Genomic DNA, 25,120 nt, shown 5'->3' with positions numbered 1-25,120 from the left:
GAACCTGTAAGGGAGATAAAACTTTTTCTTTACTCTCTTAGGTACTTTAATGGAGGGTTGCAAATTAAGCTAACAGTAGCCAGATTAATATGAGAAAAGCATATAAATTTTATCTGATGTTATTGTGTTTTATATGGCATGGGGATAGGGAGGAGGGAACTTCATAGGAAATAAATGAAAATCCCAGAAAAGCAGTTAGATTTGAGGGATTATGTAACATTTTAACAAAGGGTAATAAATTGTGAAGTGACTAGACAAAGGATAGGGGATTGGCTTCTGGGAATAGTAAATTGTAGGAAAATAGCTGAAAAATATATGGGGAAAACTAACGGAAGATAAGGGTTATAGTAAAATTTGTTTATGCAGACTTGTCTTGATTCCCCATCATCCATAAGAATGTTCTCTTATTCCTGAAACTGGTAGGGCATTCTCAGGGGAATGTATGCCCTGCTTCTAGGCTGAAAAAGGGAGGGCAGAGAGCTCTTTCTGCATCTGCTATTTCTTTTTTTCCCTTTTTTTTTTTTTTAAATATATTTGTATTGATTTTTTACAGAGAGGAGGAGAGAGGGATAGAGAGCTAGAAACATCGATGAGAGAGAAACATCGACCAGCTGCCTCTTGCACACCCCCTACTGGGGATGTGCCCGCAACCAATGTAGATACATGCCCTTGACTGGAATCGAACCTGGGACTTTTCAGTCCACAGACCGACGCTCTACCACTGAGCCAAACCAGTTTCAGCTGCATCTGCTATTTCTTAATTGCCATGAGCTCAAAATAATCAATAGGCCAAAGTAGCATATTTTGGGGCATATTCTAACCACTTATGAGCTCTTAGCTCCAGAGTTCCCTCCCTGAGGAGTCAGACTCAGTTTAGCAGTGGTCATGTAAATGTTTGATACTCATCCTGGGTTATGATTTTACAAGATTAAATAGCAAGTTACAAAAACAAAAGTAGGATTTTTTATAAGGAAATGAGGTTATTAACATTTTGTTCCTTTTCTTAAATTTTATTTAAAATTATATTGCTTTTATTTACTTTTAAAATGATGGTGGTAGAAACCAAACACTGACTCTGTTTTTAAGAAAAGTCCCACCAGAAACCCCTAGAAGGGCTTTGGTTATAACATTTAGGCACTTTCAGAATTGGAAGGTGCTGATGAGAGAATAAAATTGAGTGGGAGAGGACCCCCATCATATTTATTTCTGATATTCAGGGATTTGCCCATAGGTGAAGTGCTCACTGAAAATGAAGTAAAGGTGATGTAGGCATTGAGCCTACTTACATAATGAGAAAAAAATAAATGGACACAAATAACCATAATACAAAGGATGACAGCAGAATACAGATGTGTCAGAGCACAGCTGCACTGAGTCCACATATTCTTCTGAAACCTACCCTACTTTATTAATTGTAGAGGCCAACCTCCTCTGCCCAGGCTGGACCTTCTTGGACTCCATGTGGTAGAAGGAAAGACCATGAGAAGTTGTGGGTGTATAAGAATGAGTCTTTAGTTAGGAGCCAGTGGCCATTGCTAATAAGGAGCCATCACACAAAACAGTTGTTCACAATAGTCACATACAGGCAGCCATATAACAATACATCTTTCCTACAAAGCAGTAGTAGCCTTTGTACCCACAGACTTACCTAGCAGCAGCACTGAGCTCTCTCTGTCCCAGTAGCCTCTCTAGCATAGCAGCAGGACCTGAGCTCTGAGCTCTCCTAAGTAGCCTCTTCAGCTTCTCCCTACCACACTGGATGGCCAATAATATATATTATACTACTCAGACAAAGGAAGCTTCTTGCCACATAGTGACCTTGCTGTGCATTGGCATAGTCCTTGGACACCCTGATTAAGATTCCCATGCTCAGAGTGGCCTTGGCCATCTGGTATACTCTAAACAAGGCTTTTCATACTCCAATTGGCCTTGAGCATTCTGCGGATTCTGGCATGGTTCCCATAAGATATCATGGGAATTCTAAGGATGGGAAGTATCTATTGAACTGGGAAATCAGGGACGCTTTCACAGAGGAGATGGCACTTGAGCTGAACCTGAGCAGATTTTGAGTGTCCCATGGAAGGGCAAGAGTGCTCCAAGCAGAAGGAACAAGGTGCTAGGAGCATTTCGTGTGGCCAGGGAATAGTGAACCTTGGCTCTGTCCAGGGTAGTCAGTGATTTTCATATATTACATCTAACTATTCGGCCCCTATGATTGTTTTAGAAGTTCATATTGTGATAATGTAGAAGTTACTATAAAGGAAACCAGTGTGGCCTGGCTGATGTGGTTCAGTAGTTGAGCATTGACCTATGAACCAGGAGGTCACGGTTCGATTCCCAATCAGGACACATGACTGGGCTGTGAGCTCCATCCCCACTGTGGAGCATGCAGGAGACAGCTGATCAATGATTCTCTCTAAGCATTGATGTTTCTTTGGCCTTTCTCACGTTCTCCCTTCCTCTCTAAAATCAATTAAAAAAATTTTTAAAGAAAAATAGTGTGTTCCCAGTGTAGTCTAGAAGAATGGAACCATATTTTAGGGAACATTTAATGCCATTTAGGGGCAGTGCATAGTGAATGTCATTAGGAATGGACCAGCAACAGAAGGACTTCAGCATGGATATACCAGCACTTGGAAGTCCAATGACAAGAAGAGCTGGTAAAGCTGAGTGAGAAGCTGCGACCACAATCCAAGGGAAGAACATCAGGGTGCTGGGAATAACTGCAGCAGCAACAAGACAGATAAATGTGCTTAAACTAGAATCTATGAGACCTGCTAGCTGGCGAGATGTGGGAAACCAGGAAGCCAAAGAGCAGTGGGTTGTGAATCCAGATATGCATTTGAAAACACATTGGAAAACCCAGAGGAGAAATAAGAATGATGATGAAGGTGATATCCAGTCATTTCACCTATTGGACATGAGGTATTGATGGGACACCCACACCAAGATGCCCTGAAAATATAGGATGAGAAGCAAAAAAAAAAGGCAACATTCTGAAGTATTACAAGGCAGATGGGAAATGCTCTCAGAGCTTCAGAGTATTTACTGTGTCCTTGGTGAAGACAGAGTGAGATTGTAGTAATGACAGTTATGTAGCTTTAAGTGAAGGCTTAATCCTGTGAGCTTTGATTTCTCTTATCAGATTAATAATGCAGATTTTTTTCAATAGATAGAGTTACACATATGTTGATGCATATGTGATTTTATATGTATGCTATTTTGTTGTATTGACAATAAGCTTCAACACTTCATACGCCAAATTTCCTGAAGGTATTAACATCATAGATATTTTTACACTTAAAAATGTCAAATTTTATGCCAAGAAAAGAGCATTTGCAGCAAATTATAATTCATTAATTTATGTTGAAGAAAAGTGCTGCTGAAAATGATCATATACTTCAGGAAGCTTATGGTGAACATACTCCATCTCAAGATACTTGTGAACACTGGTTTAAATGCTTTAAAAGTGATGATTTCCAAGTGAAACACAAAGTACATACCGGTCAACCGAAAAAGTTTGAAGACCAACAATTACAAGCATTATTGAATGAAGATGTATGTCAAACTAAAAAATAACTTGCAGAAAGATTAAACATTGCTTAACAATTTCTAATAATTTACAAGCAATGGGAAAGGTTTTAAAGGAAGGGAAATGGGTGCCACATCAACTGAACGAAAGACAAATAGAAAACTGAAAAGTCATCAGTAAAATGTTGCTTCAAAGGCACAAAAGAAAGTCTCTTTTGCATCGAATTGTGACTGGCAATGAAAAGTGGATTTATTTTGAGAATCCCAAATGCACAAAATCAAGGGTTGATCCAGGTCAACCATTAACATTGACTGAAAGGCCAAATCGCTTTGGAAAGAAGACAATGCTCTGCGTTTGGTGGGATCGGGAAGGTGTGGTATATTATGAGCTTCTAAAACCAGGTGAAACCATTAATACTGATCACTACTAACAACAAATAATCAATTTGAACCACACTTTGATCGTGAAATGACCAGAATGGGCCAAAAGATGCAGCAAAGTAATTTTGCTTCATGATAACGCACCATCACAAACTTCAAAACCAGTTAAAGACATGTTAAAAGATCTTGCCTGGGAAGTATTAACCCACCCGCTGTATTCTTGCTCCTTCAGATTATCACTTGTTCCAATCAATGGCACATGCACTTTCTGAGCAGCACTTCAAAACATATGAAGAAGTGGAAAATTGGGTCTCTGAATGGTTTGCCTCAAAACAAGAAAAGTTCTATTGGGACGATATCCACAAATTACCTGAAAGATGGGGAAAATGTGTAGCAACTGATGGACATTACTTTGAATAAAGTACTTTTGATTTCTCTTGAAATTATTGTGTTTTCTTTGATTACAAAATTTGTATTATTAACCAATACACTTAGTAGAGTAGAGATGTAGGTCTTGGCCTTTTAAAGCCCCGCAATACCATTATTGAGTACCTACTGCATGCATTCATTGAGCACCTCCTCTCTACATGTAATTCACTCCCTGTAATACTGTCAGGACTGTGTTCCCATGCCAATGATCAAGGTAAGCATGCCAGAAGTGAGAGGCTCAGGTCACTTGCCCCAGGCCACATAACTGGTAGTGATATTAACACCAATATGACCAGTTCCCAGTCCAGGCTCTTCCTTTATACCAGGCTGCATCCTGATACACCGTCACAGCTGTGTCCTTTATGGACTAGAACCATGTGCCTTAATATTAGGCAGCATTGTTGAGGTGACACACACCAATTCTCCTCCTTCCTCAGATCAGTCCAGACTCACTACCAGTTTGTAGACATGTGCTTACGTTTTCACATTCTTATTCTTCTTCTGCTGAATATATTTTTGAAAGCCAAAGCCAGAACAGATAGTCTGACAAGTGCAAGCATATCAATCACAACCAAAAATTCTAAGGCCAGGGATATGCAATACTGATGTCTCATGATGGAGCAGGCCATGCGTGAGAAGTGGTCAGAATTTTCCAGGGCAAAGAATTGGTGGGGAAACATGCTGTTCTGGAATCATTTGAATGTGGCTCAGAACCTGGGTGGAGAGGCCTTCCCTCTACTGTGTCCATCTTCTGTCTTACAGTGTTCAGCAGAGTGCGGGGCTGGAGTGCGGACACGCTCGGTGGTATGCATGACCAACCACATCAGCAGCCTGCCTCTAGAGGGCTGTGGGAACAACCAGCCAGCAGAGGCCACTCCGTGTGACAATGGGCCTTGCATGGGCAAGTTGGAGTGGTTTGCTGGGAGCTGGAGTCAGGTAAGTAGCCACAACTGGGTGTGTCTGCCTATCCCTAGAAGAAGCAGCATAGCAGAGGGGTTAGGAACTGGGCCTGGTATGTCTACGTTTGAATCCCAGTTGTGTTACTTATGACCCTGAAGAAGTTGCTTATGCTCTTGGAGCCTCATTCAGTCAACACTATTTACTGAGCATTTATTATGTTCTCTTCTAAACACTTGAACACAATAAAAATTCCTGCCCTCAGGGAAGATCATGGTGTAGTATGGTTTCTTTGTCTATAAAATGTGGGTAGCGATAGAACCTGAGAGGTTATTTTTAAAAGAAATGAAGTAATGTATTCTAAGTATGTAGCACACAGTGCCTGACATAAAATAAATGTACAATAAACCACAGCTACTGCTGCTATCATTGTTAATAAAGCCAGTTTGATCTGAGTTTGAGTATCAGAAGCAGAAATAAATATGACCCAGAAATCCTATCTCTAGAGGTATAGCCACAGGAAATAAAATCATTATCTCAAAAACATATCTGCACTCTTATGCTCAAAGCAGCATTATTCACAATAGCCAACATATGGAAACAACCTATGTGTCCATCAACAGATGGATGGATAAGAAAATATTCGTAGGAATATTATTCAGCATTTAAAAAAAAAAAGGGAAATCCTGCCTTTTACAACAATATGGATGAACCTGGAGGGTATTATGCTAAGGGAAATAAGTCAGACAGAGAGAAAATACTGCATGGTATCAATTATATGTGGAAAAAGCAAACTTATAGAGGGTAGAATGGTGATTTCCAGGGGCTGGGCTAGAGGAAATGGGAAGAGAATAGTAAAACTTTCAGTTATTAGATGAATGAGGTCTAAAGATCTAATGTATATCATGGTGACTATAGTTCATAACACTGGACTGTATAACTAAAATTTGCTAAGACAGTAGAACTTAAGTGTTCACACAGAAAAGAATGGTAAGTATGTGTTAACTCAATGTGGAAATCCTTTTAAAATGTATACATATACCAAATCATCAGTTTAAATACATTATAATTGTGTTTGTCAAACCTCAACTAGAGGCCTGGTGCATGAAATTGTGCACAGAGTGGGGTGGAGTTCCTTCAGCCCAACCTGCATCCTCTCCTATCCAGGACACCTCAGGGGATGTCTGACTGCCGGTTTAGGCCTGATCCCCAGCAGTCAGACATCCCTCTCACAATCTGGAACCACTGGCTCCTAACTGCTCACCTGCCTGCCTGCCTGATAGCTCCTAACCTCCCCCCCACTGGCCTGGTCACCCCCAACTGCCTCCCCCTGCTGACCTGGTCACTTCCAATTGCCCCCCTGCCGGCCTGGTTCCTCCAACTGTCCCTCCTGCCAGCCTGATTGCCTCCAATTGCCCCCCTTGCTGGCCTGGTTACCCCACACAATCTGCAATTTAGTCATTTGGTCGTCTCTCACTAAGCCCCCTGCTGGCCTGGTCACCCCATGCAGCCTGCTGTTCAGTAGTTTGGTCATCCCTTCCTAACCCCCCTGCCAGCTTTATTGTCTCACACAGCCTGTGTTCAGTCGAACATCTGGTGGTTTCGGTTGTGACGGCCCCTGACTTTTTATATATTAGGATAAATCTAGAGAAATTTTTTTAAAAAGCATAAAAAGAAAAAAATTGAGGTTGTTTATTATAAAGAACTAGATACTTTAATAAAGTGACTTAATTTATCAATTAATGTTTTCCTTACTGTGCCAAAATTGAGCATGAACTGAAAATGTGGAAAATATCATTCCCTCCTATTTCTTTGTTATGATTACCATCAATATTTTGAGTTCTTGGACCACTTAGCATTTGGCTTCCAGGGTTGGCTAGTTCTCCAAGGACTTTTTGGCTGATTATCATGATTTACACATTATTAGGATCTCTGACTCCACATATTAATAGAATTTTATTTATTTTAAGTAGCTTCATACAAAGACCCTGAAAAATGGATTGCCTTGTCCTTGTAAATTTATATAACCCCTTTGGAAAGCAATAAAATTCAAGAGCCATAAAAATGTTCATTAGTCTTCACCCAGTCACTCCACTCCTGGGGATTCATTTTAAATAGAAGAAAAAAGCCTTTTTGACAGAGATGTTTATGACAGCCGGGCAATATTTTATGGTATATCATAACTCATTAAAATAGTATGTGCAACAACAATAATTAGGAAGATGTGGAAAGTACATTAATAGAGTGGCAAGTGGAAAACAATATGAAAACCTTTGAATCCTATTATCTCAACCACTTCAAAATATAGTGTGTTTTTTTATGTAAACAACACGGAGAAATTATTTGCTCAAATTTCATTTAATGTTTTATAATACAAACTATAAAATATAAAAAAATTAAGAAAGAAAATTCAAATATGGCCAATGGTAGGTACCCTGGTAAGTATGAGTTAGACATTTTTAGTTATTTGATTTGGGGCAACTAATTTAACCTCTCTGAGCCTGTTTCTTCATCCAAACGTGAGGATAATAATACCAACTTCCTAGTTTTATTATTGGGTTTTCATGAAATGCTATATATATGGGGGTTGCACATTGCTTGAAGCACAGGAAGTACTCAATAAATATTAGTTCCTTTTTTTCCATGTTTATTTTTTCCACTAGCTGTTTCTCATCCTTTATTGGTTATAAAACACCTAGAAGGTAAACTCCAAAGATAGTTAAAAATGGAATGTACCTATAGGATGCCAAATAACGATGTAAACTGAGGCAATTGGAAGAATCCTGTGTCAAATTGTAATATCAGATCATAAGTGTACAGGTATGGTGAAGATAAGGGATGCAATTCAACTTGCATGCCTACCAATCTCAGGAGAGGAAAACATGATTCAGGGTCTTTTTTGTTTGTGGGCCTCTTGTTGACTTTAGACTTAAACTCAGAGAACAGAGTGGTATGAATCCAGGTGAAAGCAGCCTTTATTTCTGCTAAGATGAGAAACATATAATTTATTGCCCTGTTACCCACGAAAGTCAGCACATTTTTTTGCAATCATTTGTATGTTTGGACTTTTCCCTGCCATGTTATTGTGTGTTTTCCATTTAATTTTCTATTTCCATATTTTCTTGGGATGTTTTTCCTCCCTCTCTCCTTTCCACCTCTTTCCTTTCCACACATTTATATTGGTATAACTTTCTTGTTTCATTTTTTCTCTCTAACATTTTGGAAATTATAAATCTGTTTTTATTCATCCAATGACATTAGAAGAAAAAAGATTTAACACACAGTTTTAAACTTATTTTCAGTGTAATTATCAATAACCACATTCAATCTATAATACTTCCATAAAGATGTTGAGATCATCTGGATTTAGCTCCATATTAATGTTAATTAATTTTATAGAAAAATACTATTCTAGATTTTAAAATAGCCTTCTTCCCTTCAAAAGGTTATTTTTACTGAAATATAATTCACTTATAAAATTCACCCTTTAAGTGTACAATTCAGTAGTTTTTTTGGTATATCCACAAAGTTGTACAACCATCACTACTACCTAATTCCAGGGTATTTCTGACATCCCAAAAGAAACATATAGCCATTATTTATTTCTTTATTAAAATGTTTTTTAAAATATTTGTATTGATTTCAAGAGGAAGAGAGAGAGAGAGAGAGAGAGAAACATCAATGATAGCAGAGAATCATTGATTGGCTGCCTCCTGCACACTCCTTATTAGGGATTGATCCTGCAACCTGAGCATGTGCCCTGAACAGGAATTGAACCGTGACCTCTTGGTTCATAGGTTGATGTTCAACCACTGAGCCATACTGGTCGGTTACTATAGCCATTATTAACAATAGTTTTTATTGGTGACTTTGTCAACTTCTGCTTTTGTAACCTGTCTCTTCTTCCTGATTCTTTTTAATTTTGTTAGAGACCATAACCCAGTAAGTCTTTCTAATAGGATTCATAAGCCATCATTTTCTGAGCCCTTCAATATTTAAAAATGTTTTCACTTTTCCCTTTGACTTGAATGCTCCCAGTAGATGCAGATACCTTTGTTTCTTCCTTGGCAGAGTCAGTTTCCTGGTCAGTATCTTAGCTGACTACTCTCAATGTCCGAGGCCACCTCCCTCCTGCTTTTCACAGCCACATGTCCACCACCATTCTTGCCCAAAGCATTTGAGCTGCTTCCTCTTGGTTAGGAGTCACTCCTGTATGTGCACTTTGAACTATGATCTTTTCCTTCGATTTATTCTCATCTATCTTTCACCATTCAAATATTCTTCATAATTTCTGGTTCACCAAGGGTGAGTTCCTTTCCTAATTCAAATACTGTCTTGGCTCATGGACACACATATACTTACACACATCCATTCCTTTGTTCCCACACACACATATTCTGCTGTTTCTGGCCATTTAAGGTAGGAGAGGGCTGAGATATGTGCTCTTTCTCCCTTCATTACCTAATGTCTTCAAGGACTTTACAAACATAACGTAAAATCGCCTGAGGTTTTGATCAAGGTTTAGAGTCTTCTGTTTTGCCAAGTACTGGGTCTGTACCTGGCCCCTCAGAGTAGTCAAGGGTCTTTCCAGTTTCCAAACCCCTCCATTTTGCAGGTAGACAATGAAACCTGGGAAAGTGCTCTGTCATGGCCAAAGACACGGGACTATTCAGTAACAATGTTTACTAGTTTCTATGTCTCCTGACTTCAGTGTTCTGCTCCTGCTGTACCCTGGACCTTACATCCTTACTCCTCTTTTGCCTGGAAGCCTATTTCTCCTCTTCTGCCTCCAATTCTTTCATTATTTGCAGCACTTGAAAGAGAAGAACAAAACATGAATATACTGATAATGCGCCAGGTCAATAATGAACATGTTATGATGAGTATTGTTACACACAGATGAGAAAGATCACATCCAGGAAAATCCCATGTTGGATACATCATTAATACACACTGTACACACCAAATAGATAGAATACAGTCTGCTTGTGAGGCTGGGATGGTACTTAACCTCCAGCACAAGTAGATTAATTAACTCCATAACTAACTAACATGGAAGAAAATAGGAAATATAAGCTAAGAAGATTCCTGGATGCCTATGAAGATGGCAGAAAAAGACACAAAGCAAAAATTGCCAATCATGGTGCTTATTGTGCCCCATGTGACCAATTCATAGTCTATTGGCTTGGATTTTTCCATTTTCTATATAGATGTGGTTTCCCCCCTATTTTTGTTTGACCCTATACCTGACTACAAAAGCAAGGCTAATGTTAAAACTTTAGCTATAAACATTGTTAAAAGTTTTCCATAAAGGTAGTGGATTCTTTAAAGTCTCTGAAGGCCTATACAACAAAAGTTTTAAACTTTTTAATCAAGATATATCGAACGAACCAAATGTGAATAAAAAAATGCTTTACAAAGTAATAGATTTGTGCATAATTATCGATATATGAATCGTATCTTCATAAACTAACAAAATGCATCAATATATTTAATTGTCTGTCCTCTGTGCTCAGACTCAGGGAAGTGAGAGGAATGGGCCCCATGGTGAAAGGCTTCCTACTGGCCACCCTGTTGGAATGGAGGGTTGGCCATATTGTCCCAAACCTAGAATCTTCTATTCAGCTTTGTATGTCTCAATGAATTTTAACTTAATCCTTCATGCACAGGTGCACAGACTCTGAGAGATTAATTCATCCCCAGTGTTCACCCATTAGGGGACTGGCAGAAAATGAATGTGTTAGATCATTGTCAGGGGTCTATAATTCTACTGGATAGAAACAAGCAAAGTGATTGCCTGGTGTGTTCCTGTAGGTGAGTCTAAGGGGAACCATTTCAGTCTCAGCACAGAGGGCACCATGATCTCAGTGACAAGTAGCCTGAAGCCCTGATGACTCAGGACACCCATTCTCCACCCCAGACATAGAACTGTTAGGAAAATTGGAATTCATGGGCAACTTCTTCTCTAGAAACGTTTTTCAATACCCTTGGGCTCTTCCTTACTGAATTGATTATAGAAAGCATGTGCAGACACACCCTGATGGACCACCATTCTCATCTCCTGCCCATGATGTGATACCATCTTCTTCTGCTTCCTTCTTTAGTGCTCCATTGAGTGTGGCAGTGGGACCCAACAGAGGGAAGTGATTTGTGTTAGGAAGAATGCAGACACCTTTGAAGTGCTGGACCCTTATGAATGTTCCTTCCTAGAGAAACCTCCCACCCAGCAGTCCTGCCACCTGAAGGTTTGTGGAGCCAAATGGTTTAACACAGAATGGAGCATGGTAAGTCAAGGTGCTCTTGATAGAATTGCTGCTTTTAGTGCATCATTCTCCTGCTTTCCTTCCATATACACACCTGGGCCTCCGACTGGGTGCCAGGCACAGGGCTCAGCCCTCAAGTAGATTCCCTATAATGGTCTATCCAGATGGTTGCTGCCAGGGCACCCCAGATGCACTCTACTTGGTGGGTGGAGCCTAAGGCTGAGACAATCTTGATCTAAACTGCAGAGCCATAAAGCACAGACTCTTAACTGTCAGTATGCATAAGAATCAGCTGGGGCCTTGTTAGGAAAAAATGAATTCTGGGTCCACCCAGAGAATTTTGCATTTTGAATAGTCTCCTTAGGAGACTTGGATGCAAGTGTCCTTGGACCGCATTTTGAGGAGTGCTGCTTCAGAGGATTGATGGCTGAACGCATTCAAGGATGCCATTGAGAAACTGCATCATGAAGGAATTTCAGTAGGTCTCAGTAATACAGTGAGACCCACACCAGTCAGGCCTCAGTGTGTGTGTGTGTGTGTGTGTGTGTGTGTGTGTGTGTGTACACTTGTTTAAAATTCAACAGATGATATGGACTATGTATTATGAAACTGGTCCTGTTTTTCTCTTTGAATTGACTCCTAGGAAACTCAAAGCTAAAATTGTTGTCCATCTCTAAGAGAGAGTTTATCAGCCCTTACAAAAATCTATTTTTATATTTTATATTTCTTTTAACCTCAGTTTCCCCAGATCATTTTACATTTTGTAATCCTCAAAGCATTTCTTAAGCCATCTTAGATCCTTTTTGTAAGGAGGGGGGTACTGTGTGAATGATGAGAGGCAGAGAGAGTCTGAGACACAGAGATAGAGTTAATACACAAATAGGTTACTAAGAATTAAGTGGAAAAGGTTTGAAATAGTGATAACACCCTTTTCTTTCCCCAAGTAAAAGAGTTTATTTTCAAGAAACATCCTAAAACAGAAAATGTCCTCAGGGCATCATTCCTGGTGACCAAATAACAGACCTTGGACACATGGGGGTGGGATTCATTCTGCTTTGTGTCACTGAAGATCTTCAAACATGATTGTAGGTGACCCCAAAGTAGAGGCCAGAGCCTTTATCAAAATCATTCATAGGTGATAAAAAGATTTTGCTTATAAAATATATGAATAAAAGCTGAGAATTCTGCTTCCAAACAGTGTGTTAGCTCCAGTGAGAACAGCCATTTGGCATGTGGTGAACCATAGGTCAGAGGCAAATGAAAACAAAGGAGGTGTTGAGTTTCAGAGGTGTTTTTTCAACTTCTGGGAAATGAAATTTAATTATTTTGATGCTGGCCAAGCCCCTTGAGAACACAGGAACAGATCACTATTTTCTTTTACTGTTTAGTTTGAAGAGTCTAGAAAGGACCAGATTCACCAGACATTTCAAAAAAGATAGACTGTGAAAACAACTGTCTGGAAACAACCCAGATGTCCCTTAACAGGTTAATGTGGTACCTCTGAACAACAGATATTACTCAGCAACAAAAAATGAATGAACTGTTGGTACCCAAATACCATGGATGAACTTCAAATGCATTTTGCTAAATGACACCCAAAGCTACAAATTGTACTATCCCATTTATTTAATATTCTATAAAAGGCAAAACTATATGGACAGATACCAGGTCAGCTGAATCTCACCAGGGAATTTGTTGTGCCTGATGAAACTTTGACATAAATGATAATAACAAAGACTGTGATGGAACCCAGATGTCTTTGAAGATGCCTTGTTTTGTAAATTTGAGTTTATAAGTGAGTCAACATTTTATGTAATTATTAAATAAAATTTTAAAGCAATCCATAAAAATGGAAAATTAAATGAAACAAATTAACCTAAATATATATATATATATATATATATATATATATATATATATATATATATATATATATATATATATATATATATATTCAGTAGAGGCCATCGCACTATTGCATGTGGATTAAAACACAGCATTTGACTATCTATCCCTAAGGACAAAAGAACTACAGAAAAGTGTCTACATTGCTTGCAGTAATCACATTTTCAGTGATAGTTTTGTACTATATTCTGAGATAGTTGGGTGTAATGTGTAATAAAATAAATGAGTAATATACTTTATGGTAACATGATGATATGTGTGTATGATAATATGATAGTATAACTCTGTTATCCCCAGTATCCTTGAGAAATAGTGTTCTCAATTTAGGATTAAAAAGATAGGAGAGGGATTAAAAATGGCAGCAGAGCATGAGGAAGCTTACAGACATGCTCCCAGGACCAAACTGGAATTACAACTAAAATACAAAAATAAACCCCACCCTGAATAATCAATTGAGGTCTAGCTGGAGAACCCTGAAAACCAAGGACATAAAGTGGAGATCACATAGAGACTGTAAGGGTGGGGGAGGTGCAAAATAGCTAGCAGGCTCCCACAGGTTGTAGCTGAAGTTCCAGAGAGATCTCAGCTATTGGGGGGTTGCCAGTGAGAATTCCGAAGTCTAATCCCCAAGATGGGTCCCCCAGCAGATAGTACTTGAACTTAGAAAGGTATCCAGATAACACCTGTCTGTGAAAAGCAGCAAGGTTGCTGTCTGTCAGAGAGACATGGATGGAAATGCAGGCACCATCTTAAAGGGTCAACACACAACATTTTGAGTGCAGCCTCTCGCCTTGGGCTCTGGCAGAGGGAGGGCAGAGTGGACTGGAGCTGTATAACATAAGCCAGGGTTGGGAAATCTGGGGTTAGAGCTTAGAAGACAGACACCTCAGTTTCCTGTGCTGAGTTATTCCCTCATGCTATGGAAGTTATCTTTCCACAAGATAACTTCAAGCAAACTTTTGCTATTCTGTGGTTTTTGCCTGGGGTAAAGACAGTTAATTCACCCTATTGGAAAATCCCCTGCCTCACCCTGTGGAGTTTCTGAGGCCCATTAAGAGACTGAGAATAATAATTAGCCTCCAGACAGAAGCAATTGCCCCACCCTGTTTGAAAATCTCTCAACCCCACCTGTGGACAATAGCTTGGGTCTACTCCAAACTGAATCTAATCAGTCTTCAGGCAGAGGCAATTCTCTGGAGCCTTTGAGTCTTTGCCTGATCTAATTACTCAGAAACAGCAGTTTGAGTCCCTGCCACAAACACCATCCCAGTCTGCTCATTGAGGCAAAAGTCAGTGGGACCCCCAAGTACTTGCAGATAACATCTGCAGGACCAGCTCAGAACAAAGTCAATAAAGCTATGAGACTCAAGGCAGAGTCCCCAAACACTGGACTACTAGGGGATTCAACCCTTTGGACCTCAGGTTGCCCCGGGCCAGAAAGGGACAGTTACTCACATTCACCTACACTAAAGAAGCTCCCAGGAGACCCAGGATAGACATACCAAAGAACCATTCAACAACATCAGAACAAAATTCAGCAAGCCACACAAATAGTGGATCAAAAGCACCTGTATAACAGCTGACACTACAACATTGGGGTTGAACCTCACTGGCAGCAAGTCAGAGGAGAGATCCCTCCCACAAATGGGACATCAACATTCAAGTTCCAATTAAAACAGGAGATCCCAAACAACACACACAAGGGGCACCCCTAGAGCATCCAGCTTGGCAAACAAAGAGACTACACCTCTAGACCCTTTAAAACACTTTCTATACAAGTATAAGGCCATCTCACAAAGACTGGGAGCTAAATCAGTTCTATCTAATACATAGAAGCAAATACAACAAGATAGCTAAAATGGAGAGACAGGAGAGAAATCAAGAACTTGCTGCCTTGCACAACCACTTCAAAACTACAACTAAAAGACAAAATGGGCATTATCCAGAAACACAGGAAGACTGGCTGAGTGGAGATTTGGAGGAGGGACAGATGTAAAGTACAGAAATATGGAGGCGTGATAAGGGCTGGCAACTGAGTACGCTGTTGTCTTTTTCAATCAGAAGGGAGATACAAGCTCCCGACTATTCTGAACTCCAATTCTGGGAGAGACTCTGGGGACCCAGACTCATACAAGGAGAAACTGGACTATCTGGCATCAGGCAGTATTCAAGGCTGGCTTTCTCTCAGAGGTGCTTGCAACAATCATTGCTACCCTGTTTCCCCAAAAATAAGACAGTTTCTTATATTAATTTTTTCTCCCAACGTTGCGCTAAGTCTTATTTTCAGGGGATGCCTTATCTTTCCATGTGCTAGGTTTTATTTTCGGAGGAAGTCTTATTTTCGGGGAAACACAGTACTACACGGAGCCGTGAAACACAGAGACATGGGACCTCTTCCAGGCAGGGCTGACAGTCAACCATTGCTGTTTGCTCCACCTCACCCAATTTACAACTCCCAAGCTGTGCTCAAGGCTTTTGCATATGAATGGCCTGGCCCTTTGCAATCTAAAGCCTAACATACTGCATCTGGGTGAGAGAGCCCCAGAGCCTCAAAAAAAAATCCCAAGGCTTGACAGCATTTTGCATTGTTCACACCTGGGCCTCATGTGGGCACCTCCAAAACCCAAACAAAGAGAAGGAATCTGCAAATCTCTCTGTAGCCCCTGCTGGGTGGCCTCAGGCAGAGGCTAAATTAGCACCTCCTTGGAAATCCAAGAGCCAGTGTACCCAGGGGTCAGAGTAAGACCATCCAGATTACAACTCCTCAGATCCATAAGGGACATACTCAGGGAGCAGAATCAGTGAGCACCAAAGCCCCACTGAAGCAAGTCTTGCCCCATCAGGGTGTCTCAAGCACAAAAGTCCTCCCATCATAAACACAGCTGATCCTCATAACCAATTGGTCTGGAGGTCAATTCCTCCCAGTGATACCAACAACAAGTACTTCGTGCCACTTCCTCTGGCCTAAAGTGTTTCTAGTGAGAAGTCAGTTTACATTCTAATTGAAACTCCTTTGTAGGTAATTTTCTGTCTTGCTCTTGATGCCTTTAAGATTCTTATTTGTCCTTAACATTTGCCATTTTAATTATGATGGTTTTATGTGTGAGTCTCTTTGGGTTCATCTTGATTGGGACTCTGTGCCTCCTAAATTTGTGTGACATTTTCGTTCATCAGGTTGGGGAAGTTTTTTGTCATTATTTCTTCAAAAAGTTTCTCTGTTCCTTGCTTATCTCTTCCCCTTCTGTTATTCCCATAAGGTGAATATTGTTATGTTTCATATTGTATCAGAGCTCCCTTAAGTTATCTTCCTGCTTTTAATTCTTTTTTTTTCTATTTGCTGCTCTAATTAGGTATTTATCTTTACCTTATCTTCCAAATCACTGATTCGATCCTTTTTATCCAATTTACTTCTAATCCCATCTAGTGTGTTCTTGATGTCAGATATATCACTCTTCATTTCTGTTTGGTTCTTGTTCCTGGCCTCTATTTTCCTTCTCATGTTATTGTAATTTACACTAAGTTCCTTAAGCATCTTTATAACCATTGCTTTGAAGTTTATGTATGATAGGTTGCTTGTCTAATCCTTTTTCTGGAAATTCCTTGTTTTCTATCATTTGTCAGTTGTTTCTTTGTCTCTCCATTTTTTTCTGATAAATTTTTATTGTTCAGGTGATTTCAGTTGTTCCTCTTTTTTCCCCTCATAGCTCCCCTTCACCGGTTCCCACCCCACCCTTTTCAGTTACCTGCCCCCACTGTCCTCATCCATAGGTGTATGATTTTTATCCATTCCCTTCCCACACCCCTCACACTCCTTTCCCCTGAGAATTGTCAGTCCACTCCCTTTCTATGCTCCTGATCCTATTATATTCACCAGTTTATTCTGTTCATCAGACTTTTTATTCACTTGATTTTTTAAAGTCACTTGTTGATAAATACAATATGTATTTGTTGTCACTTTGTTTCTCCTAATTTTTATCTTTACCTTTTTCTTTTTCTTTCTATTCTTAAAGAATACCTTTCAGCATTCCATATAATATTGGTTTGGCAGTGATGAACTCCTTTAGCTTTTTCATATCTGTGAAGCTCTTTATCTGACCTTCAATTCTAAATGATAGCTTTGCTGGGTAGAGTAATCTTGGTTGTAGGTTCTTGCTATTCATCACTTTGAATATTTCTTGCCACTCCCTTCTGGCCTGCATAGTTTCTGTTGAGAAATCAGCTGACAATCATATGGGTGCTCCCTTGTAGGTAACTAACTGTTTTTCTCTTGCTGTTTTTAATATTCTCTCTTTGTATTTTGCTCTTGGCATTTTAATTTGATGTGTCTTGGTGTGGTTCTCTTTGGATTCCTTTTGTTTGGGAATCCTAAACTTTCAAGTCTATTTCTTTCACCAAGTAGGGGAAGTTTTCTTCAAATAGGTTTTCAGTGTCATGCTCTCTCTTTTCTTCTGGCACTCCCATAATTCTGATGTTGGTATGCTTGAGTTGTCCCAAAGGCTATGACTTCCAGTACTATGTTGAATAAAAGTGGTGAAAGTGGATATCTCTGCCTTGTTCCTCATCTGATCTTAAGGGAATTTTAGTTTAGTTTTCTGGCACAGGGTAGGTTTAATAAGTACTTTTTTATATAAATAAAGAATGGTATGGGAAGTATTGAGATAAATCTAACTTTTCCCCCATTAAACTTATCTTGCAATAAAATAATTTAAAATATTTATGCAAAAAGTAAACAGTGTTATCTAAGCAATAAGTTTTCTATGTTATCCTATATAATATTGATGAAAGAGTAATATGCAAATTGACTCTCACACCAACACACAAGATGGCCATCCCCATGTGCTCAAAGATGTGAACACAAGATGGCCACGACAAGATGGCTAGAAGGGGCCGGGGGGGGGGGGGGTGGCATTTGTGGGTGATCAGGCCTGCAATGGAGGGCAGTTAGGGGTGACCAGGCTGGCAAGGAAGGGCAGATAGGGGTTACTGGGCCAGCAGAAGAGGGCAGTTGGGGGTGACCAGGGTCAATAAAGCAGATAAAGAAGATCAAATTTTAAGGGGAAGAGAGAAAGGAAAGAGACAAACCAAACTGGGGAAAGTAGAAGAAAAACAGGAGAAAAAAAAGAGTAGAGAGGAAGAAAAGGGTGCAATAAATAAATACAAATAATAATTTTTTAATTAAAATAAAGAAGTGAATTGTTGTTCACTTCAGCCAAGTTTTAATGCTCCATGGGAGCTGGTTTAGGACCCCACTTTTCTGTCTGCCAATTCTGGGCTTCCTGTTAAGTTCATAAATCCTTACAACTTTCAGGTATGGTCTTTGGCTTTTAGCACCAAGTGATCACTTGAAGCTCCAAGTGATCCACCAGTCCTCTGCTTATATCTGTCTCTGCAGGCTTTGGCTCAAACAGGCAGGGCCAATCTGTACTCTTTGCTTGCCTACCAGCTATAATCTGAATCATTCAAGCACCTGTTTCTGACAGGGTTTCAAATGGGGTTGGTGCTGTTTCGCTTTCAGGGAATAAAGTGTCGGGGGTTGGGGGAAGTTTCTCTGACCCAGAGCTATTCCACTGTGAGTGGTCCAAAATATTACTCAGGCCTTGATTGTTCAGAGGTCCTTTTATGAAACCAATAGAGTTGGTTGGCAACGTGGATATTTTATCAGTCTGGCTCCCAGAAAATCGAGGCAGAGGGCCCCTCTTCCAATCCAGTCATTGAGGACTCCTTGGAGCTGTTCAGACACATAAGCTTGGCCTCTGCCTTTGTTTCTTCTGTAAAGCTCAAAATGCAGGGTGTGGCAGACTGTTATCACCTTCCCTAAGGCTACTAGGAGGGGCTAGCTCTTCTGGGGAGAAATGGCCGCTTAGGTCTGGAACCTTAAGTCCTAATGCTAGACTCTTGGCCACAGGTCCCTGCCCTACTTCCCTCCCCAGCCTCTTCCTGGGCACCTCAAGTTGTACCTCCCCCTACCCTGCACCAAAGCCTCAGCTGAATAATTGCAATTGTAAAGTCCTGTGTTCTGAGTTTAGAGAATAAAAACAAGAACAACAATGAAACCTCAGCTTTCTCTACCCCCAGCACCAGGCTACTTTCCCCATTTCACAGGGCCATCTTTTGCAGGGTAGCCTATTGCAGCTGTGGTCTTGGGTCCAGAATCCTCAGCTGCCAGCAGCCCTGTGGCTTTTGCTTTTCACAATTGGAAATTAAGCCTGCTGCCAAGGGACCAGGCCTTGGTGCAACGCAGCTTCCTTCTCTCCCTCTCAGCCCACTGGCCTGCTGCCCCTCTCAAGCGCACTTCCCCATTCCTACCAGTTTCCAGGTGTTTTCTACCCTTCCTACTTGTAAGCTGTCTTCTCAGCTATTCTTAATTTGTTAATTCTGGGTGGATGTTCTCCGATTTAGTTGTATTTCCAGTCTGGCCCTAGGATGGGATGCATGACACATCTACCTATTCATCTGCCATTTTTTCTTTCTCCTCCTATTATTTACTTTTTATTGCTGGGTTAAAGTTATACAGATTATCCTTGCACTTTGAGCAAGAGTTTCTTATTTGAAGTTTTGGAAACAGTTTTAGGTCTTAACTTGGAAAGGTAGATATTAATCTACCCTTTTGTCGCTTTCAAAAAATCCAAATAGAAGTGATTATATCTAAAAAGAGAGAGAGAGAAAGAGAGAGAGAGAGAGAGAGAGAGAGAGAGAGAGAGAACCCAAATAAATAAAATCAGGAATGAAAGAGGCAATATAACTATAGATACTATAGAAATACAAAAGATTGTAAGCAAATACTATGAACAATTATATGTTAGCAAACAGGACAACCTGGGTGAAATGGAAAAAGTCCTAGAAACATACAATCTTTCAAAACTCAATCAGAAAGAATCAGAAAACCTGAGTAGGCCAATAACAACTGATAAAATTGAACAGTAATTTAAAAACTTCCTGGGCCAGATGGATTTACAGATGAACTTTACAAATAGTCGAGGAAGAACTAACACCCATCTTCATCAACTATTCCAAAATATTTAAGAGGAAGGAACACTTCCAAGCTTTTTTTATGAAGCCAGCATTATCCTAATTCCAAAATCAGATAAAGGCAGTACAAAGAAAAAAAATTGCTGGCTATTATTCCTGATGAACATAAATGCTAAAATCCTCAACAAAATATTAGCAAATCACATCCAGCAATATATTGTATATTAAAAAGATCAGACACCATGATCAAGTGGTATTTATATCAGGGATGCAAGGCTGGTACAATATTCTCAATATTTCTCTTTCAATGTGTTTATGTGGTGTTTTACACACCACATAAACACATTGAAAGAGAAAAATCACATGATCCTATCAATAGACAGAAAAAACATTCAAGAAAATCTAGCACACTTTTTTTGATAAAAACTCTCAGCAAAGTAGGAATAGAGGGATTATACTTCAACATAATAAAGGCCACATGTGACACACCTGCAGCCAACATCATTCTCAATGGGAAAGCACTGAAAGTGTTTTCCTTAGGAACAAGACAAGGATTCCACTTTCACCACCCTTATTCAACATAGTCATAGCCACAGCAAACAGAGAAGAGCATCCAAAATGGAAAGGTGGAAGTAAAATTGTCATTATTCGCAGATGACATGATATTGTACATAGAAACCCCTAAAAAATCCACCAGAAAACTACTAGGCTAATAAAAGGATTCAGCAAAGTAGTAGAAACAAAATCAGCATTCAAATAGATGGCATTTTTATACCCCAATAATGAACTCTCAAAAGAGAAACTAAATAGTAATCACATTTACCATTGAACAACAGAAACAAAATAGATACTGAGGAATAAACTTAACCGAGGAAGTAAAAGACCTGTATTTGGAAAACTAAGAAATAGAGGCAGATAAAAACAAATGGAAGTGTATACCACAAGCATGTCAAACTCAAAAGCTAACACAGGTCATATAAACAAGGTTTAAGTTTATGTGGGCCACAAAGAAACAAAAGCTTCAATTTTCATAGAAACGTAGGTTTATTTTGGTAGAGACATGCTGAATACAAAGAGCTGAAATAAATGAGTAATCGTTAACATAAAATAATAGAACATTTTAATAAAAATCAATATGTCTTTTTGAAAATTAACTTACCAGACACTAAATAACTACATAAATTAATAAGTGTAATGCAAATAAACTATTTTTCTTGTTCTCTGAAAATGAAATATTTCCTGTTGTGCATGCCAAACAAGTCAGTCCAAGACTTATGACGTTGCAATTGGCTGTTAAAATATTTGCTGCTACTATTAGTGGAGAGAAATGGTGTGTCTATACATAAGGTGTATAAGGTGTATAAGGGAAATAAATGCAATATGATTGTAGTAACCAGTCATTAGTGAATGTTGTAGTTTGTTATTAATAATTATGTATAACAGGATATTGTAAAAATTAAGTTAAAAAAATTTTATTAAAACATTTCTTGCATACCTTTATATTGAGTGGGCTGCAGAAATATTCATTGTGGGCCACATGTTCATAGATTGGAAGAATTAACATAATTAAAATCCCTATACTACCCAAAGCAATCTACAGATTCAAAGCAATCCCTATTAAAATACCAATGGCATTCTTCACAGAGCTAGAATACATACTCCAAAATGTATATGGAACCATAGGAGACACCAAATAACTGTAGCAATCTTGAGAAAAAAGAACGAAGTACGAGGTATCACAATACCGGATATCAAACTATACTACAAAGCCATTGTAAGCAAAACACCCTGGTACTGGCATAAGAACAGGCATATAGACCAATGGATCAGAACACAGACCCCAGAAATTGAACCACATCATTGTGGTCAATTAATATTTGACAAAGGAGGCAGGAACATACAATGGGGTAAAGACAGTCTCTTCAACAAATGGTGATGGGAAAACTGGATAAACACATGCAAAAAGATGAAACTAAACCACTATCTTATACCAGACACAAGAATAAACTCAAGGTGGATAAAAGACTTAAATGTAAGGCATGAAACCATAAAAATCTTACAGAAGAACATAGGCAGTAAAATCTCAGACATCTCATGTAGCAATATGTTTGTGGATATATCTCCTAGGACAAAGGAAACTAAGGAGAAAATAAACAAATGGGATACATCAAAATAAAAAGCTTCTTCATAACAACAGAAACCACTATCAAAATGAAAAGGAAACCTACTGAATGGGAGAACATATTTGGCAATGATATATCTGATAAGGGGTTAATATCCAAAATATATAAAGTACTCCTACAACTCAACAAAAGGAAGACAGGAGAAAAAAAAATGGCAGTTGAATAGACAGACGGATCCTGACCTTTGTCCCGGAGCAGAAAGAAGGACCCAGCTGAGGGTTGCAAGGGGAGTATTTGTTGGTGAGTTAAAGGACAGCTAAACTCCAAGAGAGGGTGGGGAACTGATTGATGAGGTTCCCCTGACCAGGCAGCCCACAGGGTAGCTGAGTTCCCTCTCAGAACGAACAGCTCAGATGCAGAAACTGCACCATCTTAAAGGGGAAAGTGGATCTTATTGGAAACTTGAAAAGTTGCAACTGTGGTGACCACTGAACAGCTGCGAGCCCCAGAACACTGGTTGCCAATTGGTGTAAACACGCGGTTTCAGAAGAGGTCTACACTCCTCCACAGAAAGGTCATATTTCACCTGGGATAAGGTGAGGTCTCTGGTCTCTGAGGGAGAGAGAAGCATGCTCACTGTGGGAGCTGGAGGATCGGGGAAGGTCTGTGCCTAGAGAAGTCCATGGTTGTTAGGGTTGGCGTGATCCATGAATGTGAAAAGGGGTCCTCAGAGCTGCTAACAGAAGGGATCTCTAAAAAGAAATCCATTTTGTTCTGATGCAAAAGGACAACCTAAGGATCTTAAAAGTATGGTGGCTGCTCTGACCCAATAGAGTAAGGGGGATAGGCAGACTTGCCTGCAGCCCCGTTGTTTGCACACTTGGGCTTTTTCCTCTTCAAATCCTTGTTTCTGATTACTAAGCCCAATACATAGAATTACCCAGTTGGGGACCACTGAAATACTGCAGGGAAAAGTTGTTTTTCTGGAACCTGGGTATTGGATTGGGGAGTAACCATCAGAGAGCCAGCTCTAGGGCAGCCCATTCCCACAAACCGGTATTGAGTGCCACAGGGAAAGAAGGCTACAGAGGCCACATAAACCCAGAAGTCCATCAAGAAATACTGCCACCCAGGGGCTGAATCACAAATTGACTCTTGTGTAATCAAACATAAAGACAAGAAATTGAGACACTGGCTGCTTAAAAATCAGGACTGGTTTAATACTGAGGAGCAGTTGAGCACAGAGAGCTGTAACACTGTCCTGACTAGGAAACAGGCATGCCAAACAGAATAATAGAAGAAGTTAATGACTTTCATTACTGCACATTTTACTTTTTACTTTTTTATTTTTTATTGTTTGTATTTTTATTTTTTACATCTTTTACTTACGGAACTATTTTCCTCACTTGATTTTACATTTTTAGTTATTACATTTTTATTTTCAATCAGTATTATTACTACTACTATTTTACCTTTCTTTTAGTTTCATTTTATTTTTAATTTATTTTACATTGGGATTAGTGTTCTTCATTCTATAATCATCTTTTCTTTTGCATCATTTTACTCTACCTCAATTCTACCTATACGCCATCACACACTTCCTAGCTTTTCACCTTTTGGTGTCCTGTTGCTCTTACCCTTTTCCTGCTTTAGATTTTCTCTATTCTTTCTGACTACCTACTGTTAATATTTGACCCTACTTATATATCTAATTTCCACTCCCCTGCTCCAAGTCCATACACACCTCTCTCTTCTCTATCTTCACTATCCAAAAATTTGTTTTTTTTCCTCTGTCTTTAGGCTGTGCTTTGCTTGAAAGTTGACTATATCTATTTTCTATGCTTTTTGTGAGATTTTTTTTGCTTATTTTTTGTTTTTGTGTGTTTTTTGTTTGTTTTGTGTTTTTTTTTGTTTTTTTTGCTTCTGTTTACCCTAGCCTTGCTTGACATTAATTGTTGTTTGTAGTTTGTATTAATCTCCAGGTACTTATTGCTGGCTGTTCTATTGGAGTTTTCTCCATATATGGAGAAAACTATATGTATATAGTATGGTCTACTTTTCTTTCTTAGTCTCTTTATTTTCTCTTTTACTTTTTTTCTCTTTTTCCCAATTTAATTCTGACAGTCCTTTTTTTTTCTCTCTCTTTTTTTTTCCTCATCTTCTTCTTTCTCTCCTTTTCCCTAATTTGCCTTTCTCTGGTGGTCACCTTTATTGGCAGTTATCAATAATGTGAATATATTTCTGTTCAGTGCCTTGTGTCTTATATATGGTTGTGTTGTATTTTGTGCCTTTAAATCAATGCAGGAGAGAGAACTACATAACCAGATATTGAGAGAAGGGAGACCATGGGGAAACAAAGAAACAGCCCACATATGAAAGAAAAGCAGGCATCACCAGAAAAGGAAGTAAATGAAATCGAGGTTAATAACATGTCAGAGAAAAAATTCAGAGAAATGGTCATAAGGTGGCTAAAAAGAATGAAAGACAAATTTGACAATATAAGTAAGAACCAAGAGGAAATGAAGAAGAATCAAGAAGAGATGAAATATGACATTGCTGCTGTAAAGAACTCAATAGAAAACATCAAGACTAGTCTAGAAGAAGCAAAGGACCGCATCAGTG

The 25,120-nt window shown here is 39.2% G+C and overlaps 1 protein-coding gene across 4 annotated transcripts in view; it reads left to right on the top strand.

Annotated features, from left to right (window-relative positions):
• Positions 1–25,120, top strand: part of THSD4 (thrombospondin type 1 domain containing 4) — a 701,089-nt gene that overhangs the window by 653,378 nt on the left and 22,591 nt on the right. For all 4 annotated transcript variants that reach the window (XR_006742686.1, XM_045587370.1, XM_036457096.2 and 1 more), the window contains 2 exons: positions 5,104–5,277; positions 11,343–11,522. Coding sequence is in view for 3 of the 4 variants with exons in the window: in XM_045587370.1 (XP_045443326.1) it covers positions 5,104–5,277; positions 11,343–11,522 (354 nt within the window). In the remaining variant the exon portion in view is untranslated. The remainder of the gene's footprint in view (positions 1–5,103; positions 5,278–11,342; positions 11,523–25,120) is intronic.

Source organism: Pipistrellus kuhlii, unplaced genomic scaffold, assembly GCF_014108245.1.
Source record: "Pipistrellus kuhlii isolate mPipKuh1 unplaced genomic scaffold, mPipKuh1.p scaffold_m20_p_1, whole genome shotgun sequence".
NCBI classification, from domain to species: domain Eukaryota; kingdom Metazoa; phylum Chordata; class Mammalia; order Chiroptera; family Vespertilionidae; genus Pipistrellus; species Pipistrellus kuhlii.
Note: the sequence above shows the minus strand (reverse complement) of the source record. Positions and strands in the feature narration are given on the sequence as shown.